This window comes from Podarcis liolepis (assembly GCF_965112155.1).
Source record: "Podarcis liolepis genome assembly, chromosome: 7".
NCBI classification, from domain to species: Eukaryota; Metazoa; Chordata; class Lepidosauria; order Squamata; family Lacertidae; genus Podarcis; species Podarcis liolepis.
The window spans coordinates 19,729,210-19,744,088 of NC_139561.1; the positions used below are offsets into that span (position 1 = coordinate 19,729,210).

Consider the following 14,879-nt stretch of genomic DNA (forward strand, 5'->3'; position numbering starts at 1 on the left):
TCCTCCACATGCAACTGCTGAGTGACCTTGGGCCAGTCACACTTCTCTGAAGTCTCTCAGCCCCACTCACCTCACAGAGTGTTTGTTGTGGGGGAGGAAGGGAAAGGAGAATGTTAGCCGCTTTGAGAGTTCTTAGGGTAGTGATAAAGTGGGATATCAAATCCAAACTAAAAAAAATAATAAAAAATAAATAAATCAGAATGTATGCTCAATAGGCAGGCCATCTTGAAGCACCCTCCCTCTCTCTTTCTAACTTTTCTGCTTTTTTGTATCCTTTAGATCCGTTTTGCTGATTCTTCGGGGCACAGAAATCTCCTACTCAGTGGCTTGGGGATCTGTAGCATCACCTGCGTCCTCTTAGCCATGGCGATTGAATTACAGGTCTGTATTGCAAGTCCGCAAACTCTTGATGTCTGACGCTAAGCACCCACCAGCGCGGAGCCCTCAGTTCTTGGGATAATGGTAATAATAATTTATCTGTTGCATTTCTTAGTGTTTTTTGTTTGCAGAAAGTAAAGTCCCCAAGGGACTTGCAATGTAAGACAAGAATGAAAACCAAAACTGAAATAAAAGAAAAGCTAAAAGCAGGCCACAATATCCCAAACTCCCCGAGCCTGGCTGAAAAGAAACATTTTTGCCTGGTGCCCCCAAGTAGTTAGTGATGGTGAACCTCCCTGGGAAGAGAGCATTTCATAAGCAGGTGCCACCACTGAAAAGACCGTTCTCCTGTTGCCACTCTATGGAGATGGCACATGGAGAAGAGCATCAAATGATGAATGATGCTGATTTTGTGTAGTGGATGCTGCTTTAATGGAAATTATGGGTTGCAGTCAAGTGAATCCTACTCAGAGGGAACCCATTATAATTATGGGGTGTGGTGGTCAGCTGGTGTGGTACAGTGATTAGATCAGGGGTCAGCAAACTTTTTCAGCAGGGGGCTGGTCTACTGTTCCTCAGACCTTGTGGGGGACTGGACTATATTTTTTGGGGGGGAAATGAACAAATTCCTATGCCCCACAAATAACCCAGAGATGCATTTAAAATACAAGCACACATTCTACTCATGTAAAAACACGCTAATTCCTGGACCATCCGCGGGCTGGATTTAGAAGGTGATTGGGCCGGATCTGGCCCCTGGGCCTTAGTTTGCCTACCCATGGATTAGATTGTTGGATTGGGGTGTGAGGAGAACTGGGTTCGAATCCCCACTTGGGTCACAAAGCTCACTGGGTGTGACCTTGAGGCCAGCCTCTCCGCCTAACCTACCTCACAGGGTTATTGTGGGAGAGGGAGAATCATGTATGTGCCACCTGGACATCCTCAGAGGAAAAGGTGGGATAGAAATGCAATAGATAATTAAATAATAAATGAAGAAATCCATTAACTTCAGTGCTGCATACCAGCCGAGATGAGCTAAAGTCCATTAACTTCAGCGAGTCTGCTCTGAGTTGGACTGGCATTGGATAAAACCCTATAATTTTATTTATTTGTTCATTTATTTCTACAGTCACGGAACATGAACATTTACACATTGACAAAATGGTAGCTCTATGGGGGAAGCTCAGGAATTTCTGGCACCAAACTGCAGTTCCAAGAATTGCTTGCAGGAGGTGATGACAATTGAACTGGTATAAAACTGAGAAATTTTGCAGGACAGAGCAGATAGGCTGTTAATTAAACCATGTTGTTGTTTTATTGTTGTTTTGATTTCCTTCCTCCCAAAGGAGCCCAGGGTAGCACATGCAGCAATGATAATTTTTTCAAAAAAACACACACACAACTCAAAGCAATTTTAAAACACTCTAAAACCAGTTAAAAACCTTTTTATGTATAAAAAAACAGTTAAAAACACTCTTAGCTGGTGATCATAGGGTTGCCAGGAGCAGTGTCTTTCAGCCATTAAATGCCTAGGTTAAACAAGAGTGTTATTAAATTCATGAAAGTAAGTAATGAAGGGAGAGGGTGAGAGATGCACCACACCAGGGAGGACATTCCACAGGCAAGGAGCCACCACCGAAAAGGCCTTGTTATGTGTCAACGCCAGCTGGGCAGTCCCCAGTGGCACCACCACCAACAGGGTGCTGATCACCTGCTGATCGTAGGGTCTGAGATGGTTGATACTAGGGAGAAGAAAGCACCACTGAGTTCAATGGAGCTTATGCCCAAGCATAGGAACACAGTCACGGTCCTATTAAATAGGGTTTTCTGGTGATAATGATTGCAGTAGTGGAGTATCTATGTCATTTGCAACCACAGCACTGTCTCTGCCTGAACTGTGAGTCCCTTTCTCCAACAGAAGACCATCTGGTGGATGTCATATGTCAGCTCATCTTTTGTTACCCTCTTCCTCATTGGACAGTCCATCGGACCAGGTAAGCTCTCTGATGAAGATGATTTATGAGACTTGTCCATCTCTTGTTACACTGAGCTCTTCAGTACAGTGGTACCTTGGTTTACGAACTTAATCTGTTCCGGAAGTCCATTCTTAAACCAAAGTTTCTTAAACCAAGGCGTGCTTTCCCATAGCACCAGGGGACACAATTTACACTCAATAGGAAGCGGAACATGTTCTGCTTCCAAGGCAAAGTTCACAAACCAAAACACCTACTTCCGGGTTTGCAGCATTCTTAATCCAAATTGTTCATAAACTAAGCTGTTCTTAAACCAAGGTACCACTGTACTGACATAGTTGGACAAAGACACACTCAGTCCGTAAAAATATATGCAATGCCAAACAGACACACCCCAAACAGTTGTGTAAGTGTGCTGCCAAACATCATCATAAGTCTGAAGGGGAATCCAACATTCGTGCTGCTCAGAGTAGATCCATTGAAGCTAGCGAACGTGGCTAACTTCAGTTCGCTAATTTCAGTAGGTCTTTTCTGAGTAGAATTTCACTGGCTACAGCCCTAAGTCTTTACCTGGGCCACATTCCCAACCATACATTTAAAGCAGCATCATGGCACGTCAAGAAGTCATGGCTTCCCCCAAGGAATTCTGGGAGCTGTAATTTGTTATGGGTGCTGAGAGTTATTGGGAGAATCCTCTACTCCAGGCACAGGCAAACTCGGCCCTCCATATGTTTTGGGACTACAACTCCCATGATCCCTAGCTAACAGGACCAGTGGTCAGGGATGATGGGAAGTGTAGTCCCAAAACATCTGGAGGGCTGAGTTTGCCTATGCCTGCTCTACTCCCCTCACAGAGTTCTCTGAGAAGAAGAGTTGGTTGTTAAACCAGTCTAAGAATTTCAGTTCTTGGGGGGGGGGGGAATAGGGGCCTCCTAGCCACTCTCTGCACCTCTAACAAATGGCAGCTCCCATAATTCTCTGGAGGAAGCCACGACTGTTCAAAGTGGCATCGCAGCATTTTAAATATATGGCCAGGATGTTCAGGGCTCCTTGAGGAAGCACAAGAGATGAGTAGCATAGATAAACTTCCCTGTTTAGGGAAGTTTTTTTAATGACTGATGTTTTAATGTACCGGTACTTTAAATATTTTGTTAGAAGCCAACCAGAGTGGCTGGGGAAACCCAGCCAGATGGGCGGGGTATAAATAAAAAAATATTGTTATATTATTATTAGCGAAAATGAAAATGGGGCATTCTCTCTCTCCTGGCCCAGATCCAGTTCCAGTGGTGATTGTAGCAGAGCTGTTCCTTCAGTCATCCCGGTCCACTGCCTTCATGGCTGGGGGCTGTGTTCACTGGTTCTGCAAATTCGTTATAGGAGTCGTGTTCCTTCAGATGGAGGTTAGTGGCTTTGGCTAATACATCCAAGGTTCTCTTAGAGGAGTCCCAGGTCTCCACAGACCCCACCTGCCATGAGGCACCATTGGCAGCGGCAGCAGCAATGTTCTATGCTTACGATAACATTTTATTCTCCTTCTAATTGTGCTGTTTTAAATGTGCATTTGATACTTGACTTCCTTTAGCAATGTTTTCTTCTTGTGCTCGCTTCAGCAGCACATATACTAAAAAAAAAAAAAGTTTTCTTTTGAAATGTTTAAGATAATGGTTTTTTGTGTGTTGACTTTGCTGCGTTAAATGTGCATTCTGTAGCTGGCCTCCTTTGCAATTAAGATAAAGATTTCCAAAATTTCTCAAATTAGATAATTACATAACGACTATGTTTCATAGATTGGCTTCCCTCCCTCCCACCTACCCACCCACCCACCCCTCCCTATGTTTTTATTCAAACCCTTTTCTGCTGCGTTATATAACAAACTCTTCTCTATTACAAAAAAATAATAATCCTTCTAGTACAATTATTTTATTGTTTTTCGTTCACTGCTCATATCTCAAATCCTGCCTGCAATTTCATTTGGGTATAATGCTTTTTCAAATAGTCCCAAAAAGGCCTTCACTCATCTATTAAAAAGTTTGTCATTTCGATCTCTTGGTTTAGCTGTCAGCTTTGCCATTTCTGCATAGTCTGTTACTTTCAGAAGCCATTCCTCCTTCAGATACTGGTTTTCTGAAGCACCAGCCCCCTCTATTAAACCTTGCTTTAGCTGTGTTGAACAAGGGTGTTAAGTTGTGGGTGAGCCATATCAGACGACACAGCGATTCTTTAAACAGCTCTTGTTTATTCACAGGCCAGAACAGAACAGAACTGAAGGGTTCAGCCAGCCTGCTTATATAGAGCTCCACTAGAATTCAACAGTAACCATTTTCTGTAACTATCCAATCACTGAACGTCACTTTCAATCCCTTATTTGCATATGTGGACCTGAGTGAAAACTATCTACAGTATCCCCCTGCTGGCCCAGGGTGAGAACTTCAGTACATAACAAAGGGTGCTTCAGAGAGCGGTTTGCCAAACCGCTCTGAGAAGTGCCTCCAATCTCTGCCCCGTTAAACAGCTTGCATGGGCTGCCTGCTTGCTCGCTTGCCTGCCATTATGCTGGAGTTGGTGTGGCTGCTACTATCTGTAGCTTGATGACATTCTCTTACACACATTCCATTTCGTGCTCTTTCTCTCTATCCTTTTCTCTCTTTTCTCTCTCCAGATACACATTGAGCCTTACAGTTTTCTCCTCTTTTGGCCTCTCTGCGTAGCCATCTTAATTTATGCCTTCAAGCAGATCCCGGAAACCAGCGGCCAGAACTTCCTGGATATCAGGAGGACCGAGGCAATCCGAATGACCAGGACCCTCCTGCTCATGCAAATCTCAGAGGACTAGAAACTTGGGAGACAGTCCATGCAGCGATTTGGAGATATTCTGTTTGGTTGGCCCATTGGTGATCGCAGCAGTTTCCCTTCTGGTCTGACTGAACAGCCTGGACTTTATTCCTTCTTTTTCCTACACTGGACTCCGACTGCCATCACCTCTCACTATTGGCTTATGTACCTACCTGAAGGGTCATAGGCTACCCATCCGTGCTTTAATCAGCCTTGATAAAAGCTGGATCAGCCACTCATGCAGAGACACAGCAGGGAACTTCATTTCTGGATGATGCGTCCAGCTCTCAGGCACCTATAATCCACATATGGGGGACCAGATGTCTCCAGATGTTGCTGAACTGTGACTGCCATCACTACTGGCCATGGTGGCTGGGGCTTATGGGGGTTGGACTCCCACATCAGGAGTCCCCCATCCCTCCCACAACATCACGAATTCCCCATCCCTCCTCTAACAGATCTAGAGTTATGCCCAATGGCCATCCTACTCAGAGTAGACCCGTTGAAACTAATGAACTTGGCTTCCCCAATATCTTTTTTTAAAAGAAAAAACTGTCTAACAGGCTGTTTTTCTATTGGTGCTTATTGCTCAGCCTTCATTATCATTATTACATTTTTGTTGATAATAACACATGCTGTATAAACTGAAGTATAATAATAATAAATCCACGTGTGATGTATATCCCTGTTTCCAGGAAGTCTGTGTGTTTCTTTTCATAGAATCATAGAGTTGGAAGGGACCCTGAGGATTATCTTGTCCAACCCCCTGAAATGCAGGAATATGCAGCTGTCCCATACGGGGATCAAACTCGCAACCTTGGTGTTATCAGCACCACACTCTAACCAAGTGAGCTAGCCAGGCTCTAACAACCACAAAATTACAATCCTGCCTGTTTCTCCGAGGAGCTGAAGGCAGCATCCATGGTTCTCTCCTCCATTTTGCCCTCACGACAACCCTGTGAAGTAGGTTCGGCTGGGAGATGGTCCCAAGGCCATCCCAATGAGCTCTCAGGTACTCTTTGCTGTGAGAAGCCACACGGACGCCTTTGCCTCAAAGGCCTGAGGTAAAAGTGTCCCTAAGGTTTCTTAAACTCAGTCATCAGGCCTGTGGAGGAGATGCCATGGAGGCGAGATGGGGGCAGCAAAGATGGAGGTGGAGTTAGATGGCCCAGGAGAAGGCCTGTGTGAGGTGAGGGAGGCGGAATTGGGGCGTCAGCGAATGTTGGAGCTTGCGGAAGTGACCAGGGACCAAAAGGCTCAGGAGCTGGATTCTGGGGAAGGTTCCGGTGGCTTGTCAGTGAGCTTGCCGATCAGAAGGTTGGCGGTTCGAATCCCCGCAACAGAGTGAGCTCCTGTTGCTCTGTCCCAGCTCCCGCCAACCTAGCAGTTCGAAAGCACACCAGTGCAAGTAGATAAATAGGCATCGCTGTCGTGGGATGGTAAACGGCGTTTCCATGTGCTCTGGTTTCCGTCACGGTGTTATGTTGCGCCAGAAGCGGTTTAGTCATGCTGGCCACATGACCCGGAGAGCTGTCTGTGGACAAACGCCCGCTCCCTTGGCCTGAAAGTGAGATGAGCGCCGCAACCCCATAGTCGCCTTTGACTGGGATTAACCGTCCCGGGGTCCTTTACCTTTTTACCTTGCTAACAGCAACTTGCTAGATCAGGCCAATGGCCCCTCTAGTTCAGCATCCTGTTCCCCAAAATTCCTTTGAGAAACCGGAAAGTAGGACCCGGGCGCAAGAGCACCCTTCTGTGGCATCACAGCCTCCAACTATGGAAGGACAGTACAACCATCTTGGCTAGTAGGCATTGATAGCCTTGTCGTCCATGAATTTGTCTAGACCTCTTATAAAGCCATCTAGTTTTGTGGCCATCACTGCCTTTAGTGGGAGGGAGTTCCACAGGTTAACTGCACACTGCATGAAGCAGTCCTTTCTTTTCTCTGTTCTGAATCTTCCAACACTCAGCTTCGTTGGGTGGACTTGGGTTCTAGTGTTATGTGAGGGGGAGGGGGAAGAAAACCTTTTCTATATCCTCTTTCTCCATAGCACAATGCGTAATTCTATACATCCCTTGTCAGGTCACCTCTTTTTTTATTCTCTAAAGTAACAAACCCACAAATGTAATGTTTCCTCCCATAGGCGCAACACGAATGCTGAACACTTGAAAGCCCCATACTAATTGTTATATTACCCTTTAAAATCCTCTGGGATTTAATGTGAACTTGGGAAATTCTAGCAAAAGAAGAGGAGCTCCAGGCAATGAAAGCAGCGCCGTTCCATCCCTACCGGGATGAACTTCTTATATCTTCAACCATCATGTAAAGTAGATCAATATATTTAATATTGTATTTAATTGTTGTGGGGCGAAGGTCATGTTGTTGTTGTTGTTGTTGTTGTTGTTGTTGTTGTTGTATAAATATTTCAAGCTCCTGATTTGCAATTTGGAGGGGAAGAGGTGCTAAACTGAGAGTGTGTGGCTTTCCTAAGGCCATTTAGTGTGCTTGTGTTAAAGGTGGTTTTAAGTCAGGATTTGCTGATGGTCCCTTAGCCTGGTTTCTTCCAGAGAGGATACACAATCCTGTTAATACTCTGCAGGCAACCTCTGAGCAGCTATGCTACACCAGCTGTATTACTCAGGTTGCAAATCGTTCAGATCTGATACATGGGCGTCCTTTATTGGGCCTTCCAACTGTCAACAGCTTCCCCTGGAATGTTCCAGCCACCATCCCCTGATTGGCTCTTGCAACGCCGTGAACCTTCCGAATGACTTGTTTCAATGGGAAATAGAGCCTGGCTGCCTGTTCCGCCATTCACCAGTTCCGAAAGCTTGGGCTAGTCTGCATGTCCTTTGCCTCTCCGTCCCCTACCCAGCCTAAGAAGGAAGGATGGCTGCCAACAACCTAGAACTGGAGAACCAGTTGGACGTTCCAAATGTTGGACTCGAACCCTCGACTGCCAGCCTGACCGAGGATAAGGTATGATGGGAGATGTACACCAATGAGATATTCAGTGGGGCAAGGTTATCTCTGCACACAAATTCAACAGGGAGGACAGGGAAGGATGTACTGTAAGTGACATCCCATAAGAAGAGTCCGCTGGATCGGGTCAAAGGCCCATCTAGTCCAGCATCCTGTTCTTGCCATAGCCAACCAGTTGCCCCAATGGGAAGCCCACAAGCAGGACCTGAGTGCAGCAGCAACTCACCCTACTTGTGGTTCCCAGGCACTCCCAGGCACTCCCAGGCATACTGCCTCCAACAGAGGAGATAGAACATAGCCATTGTGGTTAGTAGCCATTGTTAAACTCCGGAATTCAATGTCACAAGCTGTACAATGGCCACCAACTTGGATGCTTTACACTCCGGTGGCAAATTGATGGGGGATAAGGCTATCAGTGGTTTTTTGGCCTTGATGGTGTCCAGGTATTGTCAGGGGCTGGACTGAGGAGGAATGGTAGGGGCCGACCTCCCTTCTCCTGAACCTTCCCAAGAACAGGAGGACAGTATAGATTTAGAACAGTGGTTTGCAGAAGGCCATAGTTCAGAGGCTGCAGAAGGGAAATATTGGGAGAAGAACAGCAGGAAGAAGAAGCGCTGGGGGAGAAACAGCTGACCGACTCAGTGTCTTTGGAAAGCCTTCCTGAGCCCCCCTCTTCCAGGACTAGGCGGGCATTGAGAGTAGTAGAACAGAAAACTCAGAGGCAGAAAGCTCAGTTCAGCCATCGCAGGGATGACAGAGGGGGTTGGACTTTACTCTGAGCGACACCATTATTTAATAGAGACTGCATTCCTTCCTTCCTCTCTCTCTCTCTGTGAATATTGAATAAATTACGTGGTAAGAACTCTTCTTGTTTATCTGCTTTTTGGCTGCCACCGGGGTAAGGATCGGATTCCTTTAATTTATTTTAACCACTGTGTATTTCTTACTCTGTATCTTATAACTGAACTTTTAAAATGTTGTAAGCTGCTTTGAATCCCTACTTGGGAGAAAGGCAGGGTATAATATATTTATACCTTATAATATCTTATAATATATTAAATAATGGTAACAACAACAACATTTGTTTGTCTGTTTATATGCCAACCAACCACCACTCTGGGTGGCTTCCAACAACTTAAAACACAATATGACTTCATACATTAAAAACTTCCCTGAACAGGGCTGCCTTCAGATGTCTTCTAGAAGTTTGGTAGTTGTTTATTTCCTTGACATCTGACAGGAGGGCGTTCCACAGGTCGGGCACAACTATCAAGAAGGCAACAACAGCAACAGAAGGCTAATGCTATGTTCTAAAGTAATTTGCAGCAGTCGATAACTTTTCCCTTTTCCCCAGGTAAGCCAGTCATCTAGTACTCAGCATCACAGATCCACGTCAAGCATTTCAACAAGGAGAAGAAAGTCCGTAGGATCCCACAAATGGGTAAGTTCAGAGGGTTTGTTCACCCAGCGAGGTTTTGTTAAACAAACTGATGTCTGTCTGTTTCCAGAATGCAAACAGGTCTGGCAGGAAATCCCATCAAATGTATTTATTTTATTTATTGGGGGCGGGGCGGGAATGTGTTAATGCGAAAACTCTTTTAAGGCTAAATGGGTTACATAGTAAAATGCAGTTAAAATGAGCAAAATGTTTCAAACCAAATATGCATAACTAAATCCTTTTGTCTGGGTCAGGCTGCTGTCTAAAATGATATAGTGAGGGTGCTTGCTTCATGCAATATTATTGCTAAAACAAAGGAGAATAATTGAGGAAATCAAGTAGCAGAGCAGGGTGTAAGAGGACAAAATGCTTCCGGGTCTCTTTCACTGAGACCAGCAGGACATTTTTCAAATACAGTCATACCTCGGTTCCCGAACGCCTTGGGAGTTGAATGTTCTGGCTCCCGAACGATTGAAAACTGGAAGTGAGTGTTCCAGTTTCCGAACATTCTTTTGGAAGCCAAATGTCCAATGGGGCTTCTGCGGCTTCTGATTGGCTGCAGGAGCTTCATGCAGCCAATCAGAAGCCGCACTTTGGTTTCCGAACATTTCGGAAGTCGAACGGACTTCCGGGAACGGATTCCGTTCGACTTCCAAGGTGCGACTGTACATGCATCTCAGATCAGATGCATATATAAGTGACTCCCGACTTTTGCAGCGGTTGCATTCCGGTGCCCCATTCACATAACTGAAAATCGCATAAGTGGGGAGCACCCTCCAAGCACCCTTTAAATGCCCTCTCGGACACTCTCTATCCAATCCAAATTTAAAAAAAAATACTGTACCACAATATATCCACAATTGGAATTGGAGCTCTGGGCATAGCTGTCAACCGTCCCTTATTTGGCGGGAAACTCCCTTATCCCAGCACCGTTTCCCATTGCTGTCCCTTATTGATGATGTCCCTTAAATTTCCAGGGTTTCAAAGGAAGTAGCTCCTCTCCCTCCCTGCCAGCCTGTTGCTTGGCTGCGTTGCTCACCCAATAAGGAGTCTAAGAACAACTGGGGGGTGGAGCTTGCATGCCTTGTGCCGATCAAATCGGCCGCGTTGCCTGGGGACTCGCCTTTGCTCAGCACTTCCCAGCGGAGAGGTGACGGTGGTTTTCCTTGCTGCATCCCCTTTGCCGGGTTGCTGCGTTGTGGGAACCACCACTCGAGGCTTCGTTTGGCTGCTGGCTGGGCTTTCTGCCTTTGACTTGGAGGGACTCAGTAGTTGAACATACCTGTGCTTGGAAAATCCCTTATTTGGGCTGCTGATCCCTTATTTTTGAGGCTGCTGGTCCCTTATTTTCAAATCTGTAAGTTGAGAGCTATGGCTCTGGGGCTGGCTGGATGCTGGAGGATGTGTGGAGAAGCAGCTGCTGCTGGGCTGCCACATGTATCAGCTGTTGGGCGGGGAGGCTGAGCAGCCTAAACAAAGCCCTGCTACATCTCCAGTCTTTTCTCCACCCTCACTGAAGTCCCCTTCAGGCTCTGGGAAGGGTCTCCTTGCAACTCTCCAGCTCTCTCACTCCATTTCCTGGTATGAATTAAATTACTTAATTATTTTCCAGAGCTGCACAAGTGAGGAGCCCCCCCCCCCCCCGTATTCATTTCCCTGTACGCTTTCTCTACACCACGCGTAGATATCATAGGGCACCCGTGTTGGAACCTGGTGACATTAATTTGTAAGCAGTCCTCTTACAACCTTCAAGCAGAGTGTTCATAAAAGCTTGCAATGTCAGCATTTAATAATGCTTTCTGGAATATTATAATAGGCAGTACCTTTTTTTCAGGGGATACTCAAGGCACCTCTTTTTGTTGTTGTTGTTGTTGTTACAGTAAGCGCCACACTTTTTAACAACTTCATGGCAAGTACCGGCACCTATTTTTCTAGGGGGAAAGCACTGGTAATTGGTGCTTTAAAGATTTAAAGGTACTGCTGGGTGCAAACTGCCCATGGATCCTCTAATCCATCAGAAACACCAGAAATTAATGGTAAAAATGTAAGAACATAAGAACCTCTTGAATCAAGCCGATGACACATCTAGTCCTATATTCTTTAATTAATTCTAATTATTAGTTTGCTTAAAGTACTTATTAATGTCTGTAAATTAGAACAAGAAAGGGAAATTTTTTTTGCATGCAAACAAAAGAAAAGAACAGGAAAACATACTGCAGGAAACCAGGGTTTTTGCAATATAGCACGCCTTTATTTTATTTACAAATGAAGACACCCATGACTGTATGATGCTTCCTGTTTATCCCAAGTTGTGGATTTTGTGAAAGTATGTTTATGTTGACATATATTCTTTGTCTTTAAATTTCTGTTGGGGTACTAGCAGTTGGGAAGCAAGGGAAACAATGATGTCGACTTTTCATTCCTTCATTTGTATGTGAATTCCTTAGTTTATGGAAATGTTTCCTTGCAGGAAGAACCCTAATAATAATAATAATAATAATAATAATAATAATAATAATAATAGATTATTTATACCTCCCCAGCCACTCTGGGCAGCTTCCAAAAAATATTAAAATACTGTAATACATCAAACATTAAAAGCTTCCCTAAACAGGGCTGCCTTCAGAAGTCTTCTAAAAGTCTGGCCTTTGCCACTTACAGATGTTTGCGCTGCTGAAATGTCTGGCCCGGATCCTTGCTCTTTGGATTTCTCTGCTAGACCAAACCAGGACAGCATCAGACCTCTCTTTTACTATGTGTTTAAGTTTCTTTTTCTGAAGTTCTACATGTATTGAATAAACCATCAATTTAAAAGGATGCTTCACCCTCTACACTCAAAGGCCTCAGTATCTGCTTCTGCTCCTTCCCATAGGCGCTGACAAGGCAGCTTCTGCTGGTTACCCTGCTTACTTCCTCTGGCTCATCTCTACAATATGGTTACAACCTCTGGGTGGCCAGCCATCCATCTACGGTAAGATCAGACATGTAGTGGTCTGGGATTGCAGAGGGTCAAAGATCTGTTACTATTTCTGCAGCAGGGACCCCGTGTCATCTGAAACAGCATGAAACAGGAGCTTTTTAGCCACCCGTCAAAGAACGAGCCAGCAGCAAACTCTTTATTAGCAAAAACACAATTTGCACAGCATTGGCTGAGTGTCAGGCTTAGTGAGCACAGCAGCTCATCTCTGTTAGGCCTTATCCCATCAAATCTCTGCCTCTCCAAGTACCATTATCTCCAGGGCTTTCCCCAAGCAATCAGAGACTACTCCTGCACGCAACCTGCCACTGCTCCACCCGTTTCAGCCCTCTTCTGGTTCTGGGAGACAAGCAGGGAGGGGAGCTTGTCATAGCAGGAAGGAGAGACACACACGACTCTTCACCAACCTGGCTCTTGGCCTCTCCCCTCCCACTTGCCGATTTCAGCTTCTGCCTCTGATTCCTGACTTCTCTCCGCAATCAAGTCAGTGGGAGTCAGCATCAGAAACGCTGCTGCTTAGGGTGATATGAAGGGTCAATTGTGCAAGGCCACCTACACCTCGTCGGTAGCAATTCTATCTTCCGCATTTCCGCTACAGTGCCAATTTGCCCTCAAATTTAAAACCCAGCCAACGAAAATCCTCCAGGCGAATGGGCAGCACCCAAAATGCCCACACCATGTGTCCCATGTCCCATGAGATTATGCTTCACAGCAGGAGGAAGCAGGGGAGGTGGTTTGGGAAGCTGCCCTTTGTTGTTTAGTCGTTTAGTCGTGTCCGACTCTTCGTGACCCCATGGCCCAGAGCACGCCAGGCACTCCTGTCCTCCACTGCCTCCTGCAGTTTGGTCAGACTCATGCTGGTAGCTTTGAGAACACTGTCCAGCCATCTCGTCCTCTGTCGTCCCCTTCTCCTTGTGCCCTCAATCTTTCCCAACATCAGGGTCTTTTCCAGGGAGTCTTCTCTTCTCATGAGGTGGCCAAAGGATTGGAGCCTCAGCTTCACGATCTGTCCTTCCAGTGAGCATTCAGGGCTGACTTCCTTCAGAATGGAGAGGTTTGATCTTCTTGCAGTCCATGGGACTCTCAAGAGTCTCCTCCAGCACCATAATTCAAAAGCATCAATTCTTCGGCGGGAAGCTGCACAACCTGTTCCAAATCTATACTGTCCTCCTGCTGGGATGTTTCAGGCTCCCACCATTCCTCCTCAGCGCGGTCCCTGACACTATTGCACAAAGGAGTTGATTGCATACCAGAACTTTATTTGTGGGCAAATCAAATCCATTAAAGGGCTCTGCTCCCCCAGTGCAACCATTCTTATCTATTCCTCCCTTTCCTAGCTCATATCAAACTTTTACAATGGCACGTATCAACAGAGGAAGAAGGCCAACGTAGACGAAGAAGACTATATTGATTTCCTCTACACTTTCACCATTGCAATCTATTCCCTTGGAGGCCTGATTGGGTCCCTTCTGGTCAGCTTCATGGTGGACAGATACGGCAGGTAAAGAGGGAATATGTTTATGGGGCTATGGCACAGGGGTGGGTCCTTTTAGGCTTTGCAGGCCAGATGCTTCTCTGGTTCTAGCCTTGGAGCTGCTTGCCTGTCAGTCGTCAAATGTCACAATGGCATTAGGTGATTGGGTGCTTTGAAGTCCCAATGTCAGGACTTCAAAGCATCACACAGGAGCCCATGGTCGTGCTCTGAAGTGCCCAAGGCTTCCGTTTTAACCAAGCTGACAGGTGGTAGAACCTATGTCTGATTTCCCTTGCCAATGCCACTTTAAGGCTCCTCCCCGTGTGTTGGCAGCTATGCCTCTATTTGCCCCACACCTGACGTTACATATGAGGTCAAGCAAGGACAAGTGGGTGTGGTTTGATGGAAATAGTCTCATAGGCCAACTCTGGCTTGTGGGCTGGAGATTCCCCGCCCCTGTGTAGTGGGGTAGGAGGTGTTTATTAGGGGACATTTGGGGGGGGGGGTGGATGCAAGCAGATGTGAAAATGTGGAGAGCTGAAAAAGTAGGAAATGGAAATAAACAGATTTGCCCATCCCTAGCCAAGATGCAAAAGCAACTTAAATAGAAATACTTGCAAGTATCAGATTGGCTTAGGTTTTAAATATGTGATGTTATAGAATAATATGCTTAAAGTTAAGATGAAAAGAAAGAAAGATGTTACTTGACTAAGTAAATTTTATGAGAAATTCGTTTTGGAAAACCGTTACAAGGATACACATTGAAACTCAGCCAGCGGGACTCGAGGAAGTCACTTAACAATGTTAACAAAAGTGGAATTATT

General features: G+C 45.6%; 3 protein-coding genes across 5 annotated transcripts in view; 2 read left to right on the forward strand and 1 right to left on the reverse strand.

Annotated features, from left to right (window-relative positions):
• The window catches only part of LOC310711297 (solute carrier family 2, facilitated glucose transporter member 5-like), a 32,310-nt gene extending 26,438 nt beyond the window's left edge, over window positions 1–5,872 (forward strand). For all 3 annotated transcript variants that reach the window (XM_083513078.1, XM_083513076.1, XM_083513077.1), the window contains 4 exons: window positions 280–381; window positions 2,297–2,372; window positions 3,624–3,751; window positions 5,011–5,872. In XM_083513078.1, the coding sequence (XP_083369204.1) occupies window positions 280–381; window positions 2,297–2,372; window positions 3,624–3,751; window positions 5,011–5,184 (480 nt within the window). In that variant the 3' untranslated portion in view covers window positions 5,185–5,872. The remainder of the gene's footprint in view (window positions 1–279; window positions 382–2,296; window positions 2,373–3,623; window positions 3,752–5,010) is intronic.
• The window catches only part of H6PD (hexose-6-phosphate dehydrogenase/glucose 1-dehydrogenase), a 217,144-nt gene that overhangs the window by 141,279 nt on the left and 60,986 nt on the right, over window positions 1–14,879 (reverse strand). The gene's annotated exons all lie outside the window — the stretch shown is intronic.
• Window positions 7,617–14,879, forward strand: part of LOC310711085 (uncharacterized protein) — a 41,417-nt gene continuing 34,154 nt past the window's right edge. The window contains exons 1-4 of the mRNA XM_083512558.1: window positions 7,617–8,163; window positions 9,521–9,607; window positions 12,477–12,575; window positions 13,919–14,082. Coding sequence (XP_083368684.1) covers window positions 8,074–8,163; window positions 9,521–9,607; window positions 12,477–12,575; window positions 13,919–14,082 — 440 coding nt within the window. The 5' untranslated portion in view covers window positions 7,617–8,073. The remainder of the gene's footprint in view (window positions 8,164–9,520; window positions 9,608–12,476; window positions 12,576–13,918; window positions 14,083–14,879) is intronic.